Genomic DNA, 17,532 nt, shown 5'->3' on the forward strand with positions numbered 1-17,532 from the left:
GAAACATCTGAGGATAAAACCTACCAAATAGGGTTCCCTTAACATCTTAATTTTAAATAAATCTAGCAAAGTTGAAAACTATTTGTTGAGCAGTCTTAGTATTGAGCAGGAAGAAATAAGCTGAAGCATGGAGAAATCACACCACCTTAGATCAGGCCTCAGTAAAATGGCAGAGTCTTGAAATAGATTTAGCAAAATTGAAAAGTATTTGTTTAACTATTATATTACAAGAGATGTATTTGTCAGAAACACAATGCCCCCTATTGCGCCGCTTTGAAATAAAATTTCAATGTATCATTTGGCAGGTTTGGAAGTTATCTCCCTTTAAAGCTTATTGCTTCCCTTGGATTGTATTTGTTTACTTTTGACCTTGAAGGATGACCTTGACCTTTCATCACTCAAAACGTGCAGCTTCATGAGATACACATGCATGCCAAATATCAAGTTGCTATCTTCAATATTCAAAAAAAGTTATGACCAAACTTAAACGAACGTTAAAGCTTTGGGACACACACATATAATGACAGGGCAAAAACGATATGCCCCCGATCTTTCGATCCGGGGGCACAAAAATGGAGGATTTATTTATCCGTCTCGATATTGAACAGAAGGAATCAGACGACAGCAGGAGAAGTGAGACCCCTGTAAAGTATTGAAGACTTACGCGGCAGCCGCAATCTCTGCCAGCCATGAGGGCAGGTTGCCTGTCATGATCACAAGGGGGTCCTGCAACTGGCGGTTTGCCTTTGCTGTCAACTTGGAGCTCACGAAATCTGACTTCCCCAACACTGGTTTTGCATAATACGAGGGTACCTGTGTGAGGAAAGCACAATGTGCATCCAAATAAACATTATTCAGAACTCAGCTAATCCATAGGTACACACAACTGTTATGCACTTTTCTTTTATGAATATTTGCATAATATTATGAGAAATAACGAGATGGTCCCCAAACATTGAATCTCCACCATTGTCAGAATTTGTCTTTATATTTGTTGCCATAGCAACCAGAATTCTTGATGTAGGAACAACATGAAATGGCGTGCATAATCTCCATATTACCTTCTATCAATGTTTCAAGTTTCATGAAAAAAAATGAAGAAAATTTTAAGTTATCGCAAGAAACATACCTCATACACAGTGGCCCAGTATCTGTTGAAGGCATGCAGGATACATACCTCATACACAGTGGCCCAGTATCTGTTGAAGGCATGCAGGATACATACCTCATACACAGTGGCCCAGTATCTGTTGAAGGCATGCAGTATACATACCTCATACACAGTGGCCCAGTATCTGTTGAAGGCATGCAGTATACATACCTCATACACAGTGGCCCAGTATCTGTTGAAGGCATGCAGTATACATACCTCATACACAGTGGCCCAGTATCTGTTGAAGGCATGCAGTATACATACCTCATACACAGTAGCCCAGTATCTGTTGAAGGCATGCAGTATACATACCTCATACACAGTAGCCCAGTATCTGTTGAAGGCATGCAGGATACATACCTCATACACAGTAGCCCAGTATCTGTTGAAGGCATGCAGTATACATACCTCATACACAGTGGCCCAGTATCTGTTGAAGGCATGCAGTATACATACCTCATACACAGTAGCCCAGTATCTGTTGAAGGCATGCAGGATACATACCTCATACACAGTGGCCCAGTATCTGTTGAAGGCATGCAGTATACATACCTCATACACAGTAGCCCAGTATCTGTTGAAGGCATGCAGTATACATACCTCATACACAGTGGCCCAGTATCTGTTGAAGGCATGCAGTATACATACCTCATACACAGTGGCCCAGTATCTGTTGAAGGCATGCAGTATACATACCTCATACACAGTAGCCCAGTATCTGTTGAAGGCATGCAGGATACATACCTCATACACAGTGGCCCAGTATCTGTTGAAGGCATGCAGTATACATACCTCATACACAGTAGCCCAGTATCTGTTGAAGGCATGCAGTATACATACCTCATACACAGTGGCCCAGTATCTGTTGAAGGCATGCAGTATACATACCTCATACACAGTAGCCCAGTATCTGTTGAAGGCATGCAGGATACATACCTCATACACAGTGGCCCAGTATCTGTTGAAGGCATGCAGTATACATACCTCATACACAGTGGCCCAGTATCTGTTGAAGGCATGCAGGATACATACCTCATACACAGTTGCCCAGTTTCTGTTGAAGGCATGCAGTATACATACCTCATACACAGTGGCCCAGTATCTGTTGAAGGCATGCAGGATACATACCTCATACACAGTGGCCCAGTATCTGTTGAAGGCATGCAGTATACATACCTCATACACAGTGGCCCAGTATCTGTTGAAGGCATGCAGGATACATACCTCATACACAGTGGCCCAGTATCTGTTGAAGGCATGCAGTATACATACCTCATACACAGTGGCCCAGTATCTGTTGAAGGCATGCAGTATACATACCTCATACACAGTGGCCCAGTATCTGTTGAAGGCATGCAGGATACATACCTCATACACAGTGGCCCAGTATCTGTTGAAGGCATGCAGGATACATACCTCATACACAGTGGCCCAGTATCTGTTGAAGGCATGCGGTATACATACCTCATACACAGTGGCCCAGTTTCTGTTGAAGGCATGCAGTATACATACCTCATACACAGTAGCCCAGTATCTGTTGAAGGCATGCAGTATACATACCTCATACACAGTGGCCCAGTATCTGTTGAAGGCATGCAGGATACATACCTCATACACAGTGGCCCAGTATCTGTTGAAGACATGCAGGATACATACCTCATACACAGTAGCCCAGTATCTGTTGAAGGCATGCAGTATACATACCTCATACACAGTGGCCCAGTATCTGTTGAAGGCATGCAGTATACATACCTCATACACAGTGGCCCAGTATCTGTTGAAGGCATGCAGGATACATACCTCATACACAGTGGCCCAGTATCTGTTGAAGGCATGCAGGACTCATACCTCATACACAGTAGCCCAGTATCTGTTGAAGGCATGCAGGATACATACCTCATACACAGTGGCCCAGTATCTGTTGAAGGCATGCAGGATACATACCTCATACACAGTAGCCCAGTATCTGTTGAAGGCATGCAGGATACATACCTCATACACAGTGGCCCAGTATCTGTTGAAGGCATGCAGTATACATACCTCATACACAGTAGCCCAGTATCTGTTGAAGGCATGCAGGATACATACCTCATACACAGTGGCCCAGTATCTTTTGAAGGCATGCAGGATACATACCTCATACACAGTGGCCCAGTATCTGTTGAAGGCATGCAGGATACATACCTCATACACAGTGGCCCAGTATCTGTTGAAGGCATGCGGTATACATACCTCATACACAGTGGCCAAGTATCTGTTGAAGGCATGCAGTATACATACCTCATACACAGTAGCCCAGTATCTGTTGAAGGCATGCAGTATACATACCTCATACACAGTGGCCCAGTATCTGTTGAAGGCATGCAGGATACATACCTCATACACAGTGGCCCAGTATCTGTTGAAGGCATGCAGTATACATACCTCATACACAGTGGCCCAGTATCTGTTGAAGGCATGCAGTATACATACCTCATACACAGTAGCCCAGTATCTGTTGAAGGCATGCAGTATACATACCTCATACACAGTGGCCCAGTATCTGTTGAAGGCATGCAGGATACATACCTCATACACAGTTGCCCAGTTTCTGTTGAAGGCATGCAGTATACATACCTCATACACAGTGGCCCAGTATCTGTTGAAGGCATGCAGTATACATACCTCATACACAGTGGCCCAGTATCTGTTGAAGGCATGCAGGATACATACCTCATACACAGTGGCCCAGTATCTGTTGAAGGCATGCAGTATACATACCTCATACACAGTGGCCCAGTATCTGTTGAAGGCATGCAGTATACATACCTCATACACAGTGGCCCAGTATCTGTTGAAGGCATGCAGGATACATACCTCATACACAGTAGCCCAGTATCTGTTTAAGGCATGCAGGATACATACCTCATACACAGTGGCCCAGTATCTGTTGAAGGCATGCAAGATACATACCTCATTCACAGTGGCCCAGTATCTGTTGAAGGCATGCAGTATACATACCTCATACCCAGTGGCCCAGTATCTGTTGAAGGCATGCAGGATACATACCTCATACACAGTGGCCCAGTATCTGTTGAAGGCATGCAGAATACATACCTCATACACAGTGGCCCAGTATCTGTTGAGGGCATGCAGTATACATACCTCATACACAGTGGCCCAGTATCTGTTGAAGGCATGCAGGATACATACCTCATACACAGTGGCCCAGTATCTGTTGAAGGCATGCAGAATACATACCTCATACACAGTGGCCCAGTATCTGTTGAAGGCATGTAGGATACATACCTCATACACAGTGGCCCAGTATCTGTTGAAGGCATGCAGGATACGCAGCAGGGCTATCACATCCACAGAGGGGTCCTGTACTGTCACAAAGGCAGGCAGCTTGTCTGTCAGGTAGGCATTGAGGGCTGGCACAAAACCTGGGCAGTTCCCATCTGTAAATATGGAAAAGGCTTTTAATCCTTTACCACTCAGATGTGCACCTTAAAACGTGAGTTGTCTGTTACAAAATCAAACTAGAGCTTTGTCACAGACGTGATAAATACCCCTACATGCCGTATGGACACATAATATTTTGCATGTCGTCTTCACAAAAAAACAGCGGACACCATGCTCAATTTTTAAAACGCACTAAGTGACCCCTTGACCTAGTTTTTGACCCAGAAAGGCCCATGTTCTAACTTGGCCTTAAGATCATCTCCATAAAACTTCTGACCAAGTTTGGTGAAGATCGGATGTAAACTACTTGAATTAGAGAGCAGACACCATGCTGAATGTTAAATAACACACTAAGTGACCCCGTGACCTAGTTTTAGGCCCGGAATGGCCCATGTTCAAACTTGTCCTAGAGATCAGCTAGATACAACTTCTGACCAAGTTTGGTGAAGATTGGATGAAAACTACTTGAATGAGAGAGCGGACATGGTGAGGTTTAAAACGCACTAAGTGACCCCGTGACCTTGTTTTTGACCCGGCATGGCCCATGTTCGAACTTGATCTACACATCATCTAGTTACAACTTCTGACCAAGTGTGGTGAAGATCGGATTTAAACTACTTTAAATAGAAAGCCGACAACATGCTCAATGTGTAAAACGTACGAAGTGACCCTGTGACCTAGTTTTTGATCTTGCATGGCCCATGTTCAAACTTGGTCTTCAGATCATCTAGATAAAACTTCTGACCAAGTTTGGTGAAGATCGCATGAAAACTACTTGAACAAGAGCACCGCCTTGCGGGTGCAGACCGCTCATCTATTTTCTTTTTAAAGGTGAAGGGACTCTCATTTTCAATCACAAAGGAGGGAGGAGTGGAGTGAAGAGGGGTGTATAGTGTGGGGTTGTGGACATTTATTACATTATCTTCCAAAAAGCGAAAAAAAATAAAATAAAAAAAATCGGGGGGGGGGGGGGGGGGGGGGGGGGGGTTGGGTGCGATGGTTGGACGGTATTTCAAACATAACAGTTTTAAAAAAAAAATTGGGGGGGGGGGTGGGGGGGGGGTGGGGTGGGGGTATAGTGTGAGGGTGTGGTGGTCATTTGTGAGATGATCTTAAAAAAAAAAAAAATAAAAATAAATAAAAAAATAGGGGGGGAGGGGGGGGGAGGGGGGGAGGGCACGGGGGTGGAGTCTATTGTGGTTTGTCAGGTAAGAGTAGTTTCATCAAAGTATCAATCAAATCTAATCATAAATAAAGAAGTTATGGCAATTTAAGCAAAATTTAATAATTTGACCTTGAGTCAAGGTCATTCAAAGGTCAAAGTAAAATTCAAGTTGCCAGGTACAGTAACCTCATGATAGCATGTAAGTATTTGAAGTTTGAAAGCAATAGCCTTGATACTTAAGAAGTAAAGTGGATCGAAACACAAAATTTAACCATATATTAAAAGTTACTAAGTCAAAAAAGGGCCATAATTCCGTAACAATGACAACCAGAGTTATGCAACTTGTCCTTTTACTGTACCCTTATGATAGTTTGTGAGTGTTCCAAGTATGAAAGCAATATCTATGATACTTTAGGGGTAAAGTGGACCAAAACATAAATCTTAACCAAATTTTCAATTTTCTAAGTATAAAGGGCCCATAATTCCGTCCAAATGCCAGTCAGAGTTACATAACTTTGCCTGCACGGTCCCCTTATGATAGTTCATAAATCTTGCAAGTATGAAAGCAATAGCTTTGATACTGTAGGAATAAAGTGGACCTAAACACAAAACTTAATCAAATTTTCAATTTTCTAAGTATAAAAAGGGCACATAATTCTGTCAAAATGCCAGTCAGAGTTACATTACTTTGCCTGCACAGTCCCCTTATGATAGTTAGTAAGTGTTGCAAGTATGAAAGCAATAGCTTTGATGCTTAAGGAATAAAATGGACCTAAACACAAAACTTAACCAAAATTGTCAATTTTTTAAGTATAAAAAGGGCACATAATTCTGTCAAAATGCACACCAGAGTTATCTAACTTTGCCTGCCCAGTCCCCTCATGATAGTAAGTAAGTGTACCAAGTTTGAATGCAATAGCATTGATACTTTCTGAGAAAAGTGGACCTAAACGCAAAACTTAACCGGACGCCGACGCCAACGCCAACGCCAACGCCGACGCCGACGCCAAGGTGATGACAATAGCTCATAATTTTTTTTCAAAAAATAGATGAGCTAATAAGAGAGAGGACACCATGCTGAATGTTAAAAAACACACTAAGTGACCCCGTGATCTACTTTTTGATCCAGCAAGGCCCATGTTCGAACTTGGCCATAAGATCATCTAGATACAACTTCTGACCAAGTTTGGTGAAGATCGGATGAAAACTGCTTGAATAAGAGAGTGGACAACATGCTGAATGTTTAAAATGCACTAAGTGACCCCTAGCCTAGTTTTTGACCTGGCAACGCCCATGTTCGAACTTTGCCTAGACATCATGTAGATACAACTTCTGACCAAGTTTGGTGAAGATCGGATGAAAACTACTTGAATTAGAGAGCGGACACTTAATACGGACCGACAGACAGACCGACCAACAAGTTCACTCCTATATACCCCCCTAAACTTTGTTTGTGGGGGTATAAATACATTTAAGACCTTTCTTACAAGATTCACGTTTCAAAGGCTTCATCTCCAAACCTAAGACACTTATGAGCAGCAAACAGAATAAAACCTGAATAGACTGAGTTACTCGCAGGCTGTTCTATGTTTATGCTGGTATAATGTAGCCATTTTAACTTTGCTTCTGAGTCTGAGTGGAAAAGGGTTGATAAAACACAGACTGCAATTTGAATTACCGGTCCAGAGATCTTCAGACTTCTTCTTACTACTTGACTTGGCAGCCTTCACCTCAGACTTGGTCTTCTTTGGGCTGGCGTGTGCAGGGTCCTCATTCTCAGGGGCCGGTCTGTACCTGAAAACAAGTTTCAGTTAAAGATCAGTTTGAAGTCTGATATTGATAACATGATGATATCTTCATCTAACTTTTAAATTAGCCCCCTGATTGCTGGGACATAAATCGTCTGATCACGTAGTTTTTACATCAAATGTGATACCATTTATCATTCCTTTAGGAGAGACACACTGGCAAACACAAAATTCTTCCCTACCATATGGTGTGTGTCTGCACCCAGACACTGGCGTGCCCGACAGGGTTCTCAGAGTCTGTGTCTGTCTCTTCGCCCTCGCGGTCTGTGCAGTTGCTGTACTGACGTATGGCCTGGTACACCGTCATGTTGTAGGGCAGCACGTGGTCCCCGATAAGGAACTCCAGCCTGTGTCGGGCCTGGCCCTGGCTGATGAACACTGCAGCCTGCATAAGCGATAGAACAATTTATCCTACAGCTAAATTACATTATAGAAGGAAACTCTGGGTGTCATGTAAACTTGTACTTTACATGCCTAGAAGCCTATTCACTGCTATTAGTTGAATGTTAACTGGATTGGCCCTGATTGATGAAAACAGCTGCCTGCATGGTGGATTGGAACATATGGGCTGGGATCTGGGAAAATTGGGCCTTATGCATATGTGCGTAAAGTGTTGTCCCAGATTATCCTTTGCAGTCCGCACATCTGGGACAATACTTTGTGTCTTAACTAGATTTTCGTGTAGAAGAGACTTCCTTTAAATGAAAAAGACCATAAAAGCAAAAAGTGCTGTTCCTGATTAGCCTGTGAAGACTGCACAGGCTTATCTTGGTGACACTTAACACACATGCATTAAGCCCAAAACAAGGCTTATATAGAGAATACTAGATTAGTGTTTCTTACAAATAAGCGTATTTTGCGTATATAGCACCTGAACCATGAGCTTCAATTTACATTATTTAAGGCCATTAACTGTCAACTGTTCTTCCTGAATCAGGGGTAGGGAGAGAATGGTCGAAGAAATGATTTCATGACCTATGCCCACAAAAGTAAGGCCTCAAGCTGGAAATGGAATGAGCAATCTTACCATTTTAAGTTCATCAATCAAATAACTTCACAAGCAGGACCAAAATTTGTGGACAATTGACTGAAGTAATTAACAAGAGTACCACATAACGGGTGCCACGCTCAGCTACGTGTGCAGTTTTGAATAAATAAAAGATTGTAAGACTTTTTTTAATTTTTTTAGAGGTAACAGTGACCTTGGCCTTTGACCTAGTGACCCCAAAATGGGTGTGGCATGTAGAACTCATCAAAATGCATCTACATATGAAGTTTCAAAGTTGTAGGTGGAAGCACTTTGAATTTAGAGCCAATGTTAAGGTTTTAGCACGACGCAGACGTGGGACGACACGACGAGCTGGCTATGACAATACCTCGGGTTTTCTCAGAAAACGCCGAGCTAAAAAACCTGGAATAATTTCAACATCAGAAAAAGAGTGTCACATAGCAAGACAGAACTGAAGTACATAAAAAAAATTATGTAGAAAAGCAAACTGAACTTTCTTTTGTGCAAATGAATTGTTGTTTTGACAATTACAAGATGTATGAAATGCTTTAAGACTTAACATTACCATTGTGTCGTCCACTTCCTCATCCGAATTGTCATCATCACTCCCATCATCATCTGTCTCCTGCAATTTTTTATACACATATAGCAATGAACTCACATTTTCCAAAGAAAAAACACTATATTGAGCCTAAATCAAAATTGTATTCATTATTTTAAGGAAAGTATTTGCATCTTTCAACTTCAATGCACTAGAAAGTTGTAATAAATAATTTATCAACAAGAGTGCCAAACTGTCACAAGATACGCCCGTTTTAAGACTTTGGACAACTTGATAACTTTACCATGACCCATATTTGAACTTGACCTACATATCATCTAGACACAACTTCTGACCAAAGTTGGTGAAGATCTGATGAAAACTACTTCAATTAGAGAGCAGACACCATGCTAAATGCTTGAAATGCACTACGGGACCTCGTGACCTAGTTTTTAACCTGGCAAGACCCATATTTGAACTTGACCTACATGTAGATATTGTCTAGACACAACTTCTGACCAAAGTTGGTGAAGATCGGATGAAAACTACTTCAATTAGAGAGCACTTGCTAAATGCTTGAAATGGTTTAAGTGACCCTGTGACCTAGTTTTTGACCTGGAATGACCCATATTCCAACTTGACCTAAATACTGTCTAGATACAACTTCTGACCAAGTTTGGTGAAGATTGGATGAAAACTACTTCAATTAGAGAGTGGACACCATGCTAAATGCTTGAAATGCACTAAGTGACCCTGTGACCTAGTTTTTGACCCAGCATGACCCATATTCGAACTTGACCTAGATATTGTCTAGATACAACTTCTGACCAAGTTTGGTGAAGATCGGATGAATACAATTTGAATTAGAGTCCGGACAAAGTGGCGCCGTTGAAAATGCACTAATTGACCCTATGACCTAGTTTTTGACCCGGCATGATCCATATTCGAACTTGGCCTATATATCAACTAGATGCAACTGCTGACCAAGTTTGGTGAAGATCGGATGAATACAATTTGAAATAGAGTCCGGACAAAGTGGCCCCTTTGAAAATGCACTTATTGACCCTATGACCTAGTTTTTGACCCGGCATGACCCATATTCGAACTTGGCCTAGATATCAACTAGATGCAACTGCTGACCAAGTTTGGTGAAGATCGGATGAATACAATTTGAATTAGAGTCCGGACAAAGTGATGCCTTCCGCCCGCCGCCCGCCGCCCGCCCGCCCGCCCGCCGCCAAGGGGTTTCACATAATACGTCCCGTATTTATACGGGCGTATAAAAAAATATATTTTGGTTTTGTTTGTTGGTTTTTGTTTGTATTTTTTCTTTTATTCTTTACAAATGACAGATCCCCTTTTGTAGAACCTTTTAAACACTTTAATTCCATTTTGATTTTTTACTTCTGATCATGAACATTTGCAGACCATTTAACAAAATGCCTGGAAAAATTGAACTTGTGCGTCAAGTGTCATCCCAGATAAGCCTGTGCATTCTGAACAGGCTTATCAAGGACAACACTTTACGCACATTCGTTCAGCCCAGTTTTCCCAGGACTAGGCTCAAACATACACCTACCTTGAGTCTGCCATACCCTCTCATGATGAGGTAGCGCTCTATGGCCTGTACCAGCGCCAGGGGGTCAATCTTCACTGGACCACCCTTCCACTGTTTAAGGGTCGTACATGACGGGTGCTTCTGCAGTAGACACTGAAATCAACAAGGACTATTGGTTTAGACAATACTGATTTAGTTATTTCTAAACACATGTAAGCAATAAATAACAAGAGATTGCCAAGCAATATGGTCCCCTACTGGTGAAACTCCACCATTGTCAGTATTTTTTTTATTTTTATATTTGTTGCTATAGCAACCAGAATTTTTGACGTAGGAACAAAATGAATTGACGTGCATAATCTCCATATTGCCATCTATCCATGTTTCAAGTTTCATGAAAAAATATTAAGAACTTTAAAAGTTATTGCAGGATGCAGAAAAGTGTGACGGACAGACAGACAGACTGACAGACGGAGCACAAACCATAAGTCCCCTCCGGTTTCACCGGTAGGGGACAAAAAACATACACTACTTTTGACAAAATATGCTTAATATTAAGACTGCAAACTACACTTTGACAGAATTGACAAAAAAGCTTTAGGCTTATGCTTAGCCTCTCTTCTGTAATATCAATTGATGGGAGTCGAACAATAGGCAGCAATTATGTATGAAATTGATTGAAAAAGGTTTTATCACAGCAAAGAGTCTTCATATGACATTTTTTATAAAACATTTTCAAAGTACATTTTAATAGTAAATAGGAGAAAATGTCTTGAAATTATGAACTTCATTCATCCTCTTATTGTTTTATGTGTAGGTGTCATGACTTAATATTTGTATACATAAAATATTTAAGCAGGTAACAACAATTCTGATGAGTTCTAATATTTTTTCAATTTGTAACAAGTAATTATTGGTTTGCAGATTAAACAAATTCTTATTTAACTCACAAAAGTACAATTTATGATAAAGATGAAATCTTTCATTGTAATACCAACATATTTATCATGATAATTTTAATGATTTGTATTTGTTACAAAATATTTTTTCTAGCAAAATAAACCAATTACTACACATATAACAAGACTTCAAACCTTCAGCTGATGAGTGTTGAAGAACTTGAGGGCGTTCGACCCCCTGCCGGTTGACCCTGACCCCCCGGGAAGGTCGTGAACTTTGACCTGGAACTGCTCCAGCTGGTGCATGCAGGCCATGAGCTTCTGTACGAGAGGCAGCATGCTGCATGTGTCCGGCCCGTCCGGCATCTTGATGTCCTTCATGTACATGATGTCCGGGGACTGCATGAGGGAATGGAGACATACAGAACACGTGTTGGTTTAAGTGTCATATCTATTTGTAGTTCTAATTCATGAATAATCATCCAAAATATATTTTCAAGTGTGGTATAAAAAACAGAATTAAACTTAGTAAAATGCAAATGTATATGCGTGGGTTTATAGCGTGTTCAGAAAAAAAAGTATGGAAAACTGCTATTCTAGAGAAAATTCTTAAGTTCAAGGCCTGTAACTTCCACCAAAATCTATGGACCAGAAGGAAACTCAAACTACAATAAACCATAGTGAGAACAGAAACTAACCGGACAGTTGAGGAAGACGTGCAAGAAGCGTCGTATTCTGACATCTCGTGGGACGGCCCCCTCCATGGTGGTGAGATACTGCAGGAACTTGTTCACCAGCCCGCTGTGGATTACCTCGAATGGCGACACATCACTGTCCATCATGATTAACGAGATTTCTTTCAGTGGCTCCAGACCACAGTCCTCCTGTGAAAGTAAAAAATCGGGCATGCAGGTTTGGGTAATTTAGTTTTTTCCCGCTCAGATACACATTTTGAAGCGTTTGAAGTCGCTATAACAATCAAACTGAATTGCAGACCATTCTCACTAGATTTGACATTCAAAGGATTTATTTCCAACCCTAAGGTACTGACGGGCAGCAAACAGCATAAAACCAGAACAGACAGTCAGTTACAAACAGGCCGTTCTGGTTTCATCCTGGTTACATGTAGTCATTTTCACTTTGCTTCTGAGGGGCAAAGGATTAAAAGTAGCTGTTTAGAATATACATGTTCTTAAGGACCTTATTCAGAACTAAAACAATCCCTAGGTACAAACAACTTTTTTTATAGTTGTGCTGCTTTGTTACATGAATATTTAAATATTGACAAAAGATATGAGTTCACTTATCTTGATTTCCAAAATCAATTCATAACCCTATGGATTTCCGATATATATGGTTTTGTACCTCATTCAAATTAGAGCAAAACCCCATTTTTCATTACCACTTACTGAATAAATACTATTAAAAGGTACTATATTCTTATTTCTGATTATTTATGTTTTTATGCAGATCCTTTATTTAGCTTCTTCCTGAAATTTCTAAACTTTTAACTTACATTCTTCTATCAGGACACAGCCCTTATTGCCAAATATTAGTGCATCACCATAGGAAAATAAAGAATTAAAACGCAGAAAATAAAAATAAAATTAAATTAAATCTGAGAATGAAATCCAGGCCAATGTTTTATGTATTTGACAAATTAAATAAAAAACAACAACAACTACCAAATGTCTTGTAATTCAAGTGAGTGGTTTTGGCGTAAAGTGTTGTTCCAGAGAAGCCTGTGCAGTAAACAAAGGCTAATCTGGGACGACGCTTTCCGCTTTTACGGTATTTGTTTGAAGGAAAAGTATCTTCTTAGCGAAAAATCAACTTCAGGTGGAAAGTGTCTTCCCGTATAAGCCTGTGTGGACTGCACAGGCTAATCTGGGACAACACTTTACACACATGTATTAAACCCCCTTTGACCAGATCAAGGCTCATATTCATTTTTCTCATGTATATATATATGTATGTATACCTGCAGACTGAGATTCTCCGTGGCAGTGCATAGCTTGTTCAGTGTGGACAGGGCGGGGTGGCTGCCAGACTGGGTCTCCTCAGAGAAATACTGCTCCAGGAACCGCACAGCTGCAGTAAACACACAAAATAATGAACATTAATATGCAGCACTTACCTAAAACAAGGTCGCCATGGCAAAACAAATATGGTGTACACTTAGCACTGTGGGAGCGATCTTCAGTCCTCATTAAAAGCACCAAGTACTGGTTCTTCCCAGAAAGCTGATTTGAGAGCATTTCAAAAAGCCTTTGGCTTTCCATAGAATCAAGCTCAAATATAAATACATTTAGACTAACTAAAACAATTACAGCTTGTCAAAGTGGGGATGAATACTCAACACATCACTAAATGCAAAATGTCACATTAATATAAAGCAAGTTTTAATTATTGAAATTCAGAAATATAGACATTCAAATTTGAGTAAAGGGCATTACTTTACCTATTTCTACCATAGGGTAATAAAAGCTGCACAATTTCACATCAGGAACAATGCATGCAAGTTGTATAGATGTACTGTAATCGATATAAGATTACTTTGTTGAACAAGTTTGTACTGTCAGTCGAGACAACCAGACAGATAACATCGTGCATTTTTGGCCCTGACATACAATGACAGACATTTATATAACCTTAATATCACTTTTATCTTAATTAAACTTTCAATACTTGATAGGTAAATGATCACGCTACATTTATGTTCACCACCCATTATTTTATACTGCAAGCATTTTCCCATACCTTGTTCTTTGATCCAAGCCTTGATTTTGTCCTTGTTATTGGATATGGGGGGAGGTAACTGCTTGACACCAGGGTACTGGAAAAACAAAGTACACTTCTAAACAAATAGCATTCATTGGCGCCTCTCTGGGATACAACGGGGTTAAATGCATGTGCATAAATTGTCCTTCAAGATAAGCCTGTTCAGTCTGCTCTGGCTAATCAGGGAGGACACTTTTCACCTACTGGATTTTTGCTAAGAAGAGACTTCCTTTAAACAAAAATACAATAAAGTGTGAACTGCACAGGCTAATCTGGGACGACACTTTACGCACATGCATTTAACCACATTTTCTCAGAGCCAGGCTCAAATGAGAAAAACTTCAAACGAAACCAAACACAATCATTAATTAACTAAAGTATTTCAAATAAACCATCAAATAAATCCAAACCATCAACAGCAATCTTAAGACAAACACGAAGAAGTTATCAGATAAAAGCACATGACCAGTGAAAGTTAAATTCAACGCAAGAGTTCAAAAGAGCTAAGCCATGAGCCAGATAAAAGGTTGCGAGGGTGTCAATAAGATCATGCTTAGAATTGAATGAATGAGCCATATCATGCGAAAATAGGCCTTAAGTCATAAGTGGCCAGAGTAGTTCCAACCCAGCCTGCACATCCAGGCAGTGTGGTCAGGAGCTACCTTGTCTGCTTATGAGAACACAAACCTTAATTAATTTGTTCATTTATAGCAGACTGCATAGCTCCTGACAAAACTGCGCAATTGCCAAGGCCGGTCTATGACTACGCTGACCATATATGGCATAAAGCATTTTCGCATGACCCAGCTCAAATGTTAGTGTTTTAGTCTGCATTTCAAGCCATTGGCTTACAGATCTCGAGTGTGAATCCAGGGCAGAGTCAGTGCTGGGTCTCTGAAAGTGAAGTATAGGAACTGTCAAGATCGGTGTACTATGCTCTTTCACTGCATTGCTTGTAATTACTTAATATTGATGGCATCAAGGCAACATTATTTTATTGATGAATTGATTAATTTTCTTACAGGAATTAAGTTCAATTGATGAATTGAAATTTTTTTTTCTAAGGGACTAGAAATGCGTAAAAATATGTATTTGAGCGCGAAGGGTTTAGCCAACACAATACCAACCTTTGACAACAGCGGCCTATCAGTAGACGAAGACGATGCTGACGCGGACCCGCCCAGTTTTCCCCAGGTGCGAGGGTTTAGACTCGGCAAGAAGGACATCTTGGATGACGACCCGCTGCTAGACTTCTCCTTGGGGTTGAGTCTACTGCGGGCTCGACTGCTGGAGGACTTGAGACTGAGCTCGGGACTGTCCTCCTTCTTGTTGCCCTTCCTCACTGGACGCTTGGGTGGCTTTTTACGCTTCAGAACATCACTCAGTCTCCTGAATGGGTATAAATGCATGTCAAATATCAAGTTGCTATCTTCAATATTGCAAAAGTGAACATTAAATGAGCGATTTTGACATATATATTTGACCTTTGACTTTGACCTTGACTTTTCACCACTCAAAATGTGCAGCTCTATGAGATACACATGCATGCCAAATATGAAGTTGCTATCTTCAATATAGCAAAAGTTATGGCCAATGTTAAAGTTGGAGCAAACAAACACACAAACCAACCAACCAACCAACTGACAGGGCAAAAACAATATGTCCCCCACTATAGTGGTGGGGAACATAAAAATACCAAGGCATACTCACATTTGTGCCAGGCCATGGTCCTTCTCATCAGCATGGTTCAAGTTCCCAGACACGTTAGACGCGCTGCCGTCAGTTACACTGACGCTGTGACTCGAGTCCGTGTCCTGACCTCCAACCTCACCAGAACCAGCACTGCAGCTGGTCTCGCTTGAGGTCACGCTCAGCAGGGACCCTGCGTGAGCAGAGCCGGTTCCTATGGCTACCAGGGTGGCCCCGCCAAACAGCGAAGGGCTGACAGGGCTTGGCTGAGGGGACTTGACTGGGGTCACTGCCGTAGGGTCTATCTGTGTCAGGTGCTTCATTTGATGCATTACACCTGCAGGACATGGGGGCAGCATTAGAAGGTTACTGAGACAGGGTATCGGGACTACATTTGAAGAATATTCATACCTAGATAAAAAGACAACATTCTTAACAGATATATTTCGCTCTGGGAAAACTGAGGCTTAATGCATGTGTGTACGGAGTCGTCCCAGATTAGCCTGTGCAGTCTGCAGGGACTACACTTTGCGGCAAAACTGAATATTCCTTTAGACTAGAGCTGATTCAAACAAAAAAAATCGCTAAAAGCAGAAAGTGTCGTCCCTGATAAGCCTGTGCAGACTGCACAAGATATTCTGGGATGACCATTTACGCACATGCAGTAGTCCCATTTTCTCCAGAATGAGGCTAATTAAGAGACAATAATAGAAGGGTATTCATACATAAATATAGAGAAAACATTCAAAATATATTCATACATAGGTAATACTTAGACAACATTAAAAGAATATTTGCAGATTTGTTCATTTAACACTATGAAACAACAGCAGCATTTTATACATTTTAAATCTTTAACTAATTAAAAGAACAATAGTTCCACAATCAGAGACATATGCCCCCCAAACAGGGCTTTGAATTAGTGACCCCAATTTCAATAGGGGTCATCTACTGTCCAAGGCCAATGCACATGTGAAGTATCAATCCAATCAGTCAATTTGTTGACGAGTTATTGATTGAAAACAATGTTCGCACTTATTGTGACAGTGACCTTGACCTTGTGACCCCAATTTCAAAAATGGTCATCTACTGTCCAAGGCCAATAAACGTGGGAAGTCAATCGGATGATTCGTTGACAAGTTATTGATCAGAAACGATTTTCAAACTTATTGTGACAATGACCGTGACTTTTGACCTAATGACCCCAATTACGATAGGGGTCATCTACTGTCAAAGTTAAATGCAAATAGAAAGTATCAAACCAATCGGTCAATTCACTGATGATTTATTGATCGGAAATGATTTTCACACTTATTGTGACAGTGACCTTTGACCTAGTGACCCCAATTTCAATAGAGGTCATCTACTGTCCAAGGCCAATGTACATGCGAAGTATCAAGCCAATCGGTCAATTGGTTGATGAGTTATTGATTGGAAACGATTTTCACACTTATTGTGACAGTGACCTTGACATTTTACCAAGTG

General features: G+C 40.9%; 1 protein-coding gene across 3 annotated transcripts in view; it reads right to left on the reverse strand.

Annotated features, from left to right (window-relative positions):
* The window catches only part of LOC127836331 (E3 ubiquitin-protein ligase TRIP12-like), a 66,385-nt gene that overhangs the window by 21,721 nt on the left and 27,132 nt on the right, over nt 1-17,532 (reverse strand). For 2 of the 3 annotated variants that reach the window (XM_052362911.1, XM_052362912.1), the window contains exons 20-32: nt 16,069-16,384; nt 15,486-15,747; nt 15,211-15,252; nt 14,338-14,413; nt 13,559-13,668; nt 12,276-12,461; nt 11,773-11,976; nt 10,700-10,831; nt 9,145-9,204; nt 7,753-7,955; nt 7,441-7,556; nt 4,442-4,593; nt 665-813 (exon numbers count right to left, since the gene is read on the reverse strand). In XM_052362911.1, the coding sequence (XP_052218871.1) occupies nt 665-813; nt 4,442-4,593; nt 7,441-7,556; nt 7,753-7,955; nt 9,145-9,204; nt 10,700-10,831; nt 11,773-11,976; nt 12,276-12,461; nt 13,559-13,668; nt 14,338-14,413; nt 15,211-15,252; nt 15,486-15,747; nt 16,069-16,384 (2,008 nt within the window). The remainder of the gene's footprint in view (nt 1-664; nt 814-4,441; nt 4,594-7,440; nt 7,557-7,752; nt 7,956-9,144; nt 9,205-10,699; nt 10,832-11,772; nt 11,977-12,275; nt 12,462-13,558; nt 13,669-14,337; nt 14,414-15,210; nt 15,253-15,485; nt 15,748-16,068; nt 16,385-17,532) is intronic. The other variant, XM_052362913.1, reaches the window with a different exon arrangement.

This window comes from Dreissena polymorpha, chromosome 6, assembly GCF_020536995.1.
Source record: "Dreissena polymorpha isolate Duluth1 chromosome 6, UMN_Dpol_1.0, whole genome shotgun sequence".
NCBI lineage: Eukaryota > Metazoa > Mollusca > Bivalvia > Myida > Dreissenidae > Dreissena > Dreissena polymorpha.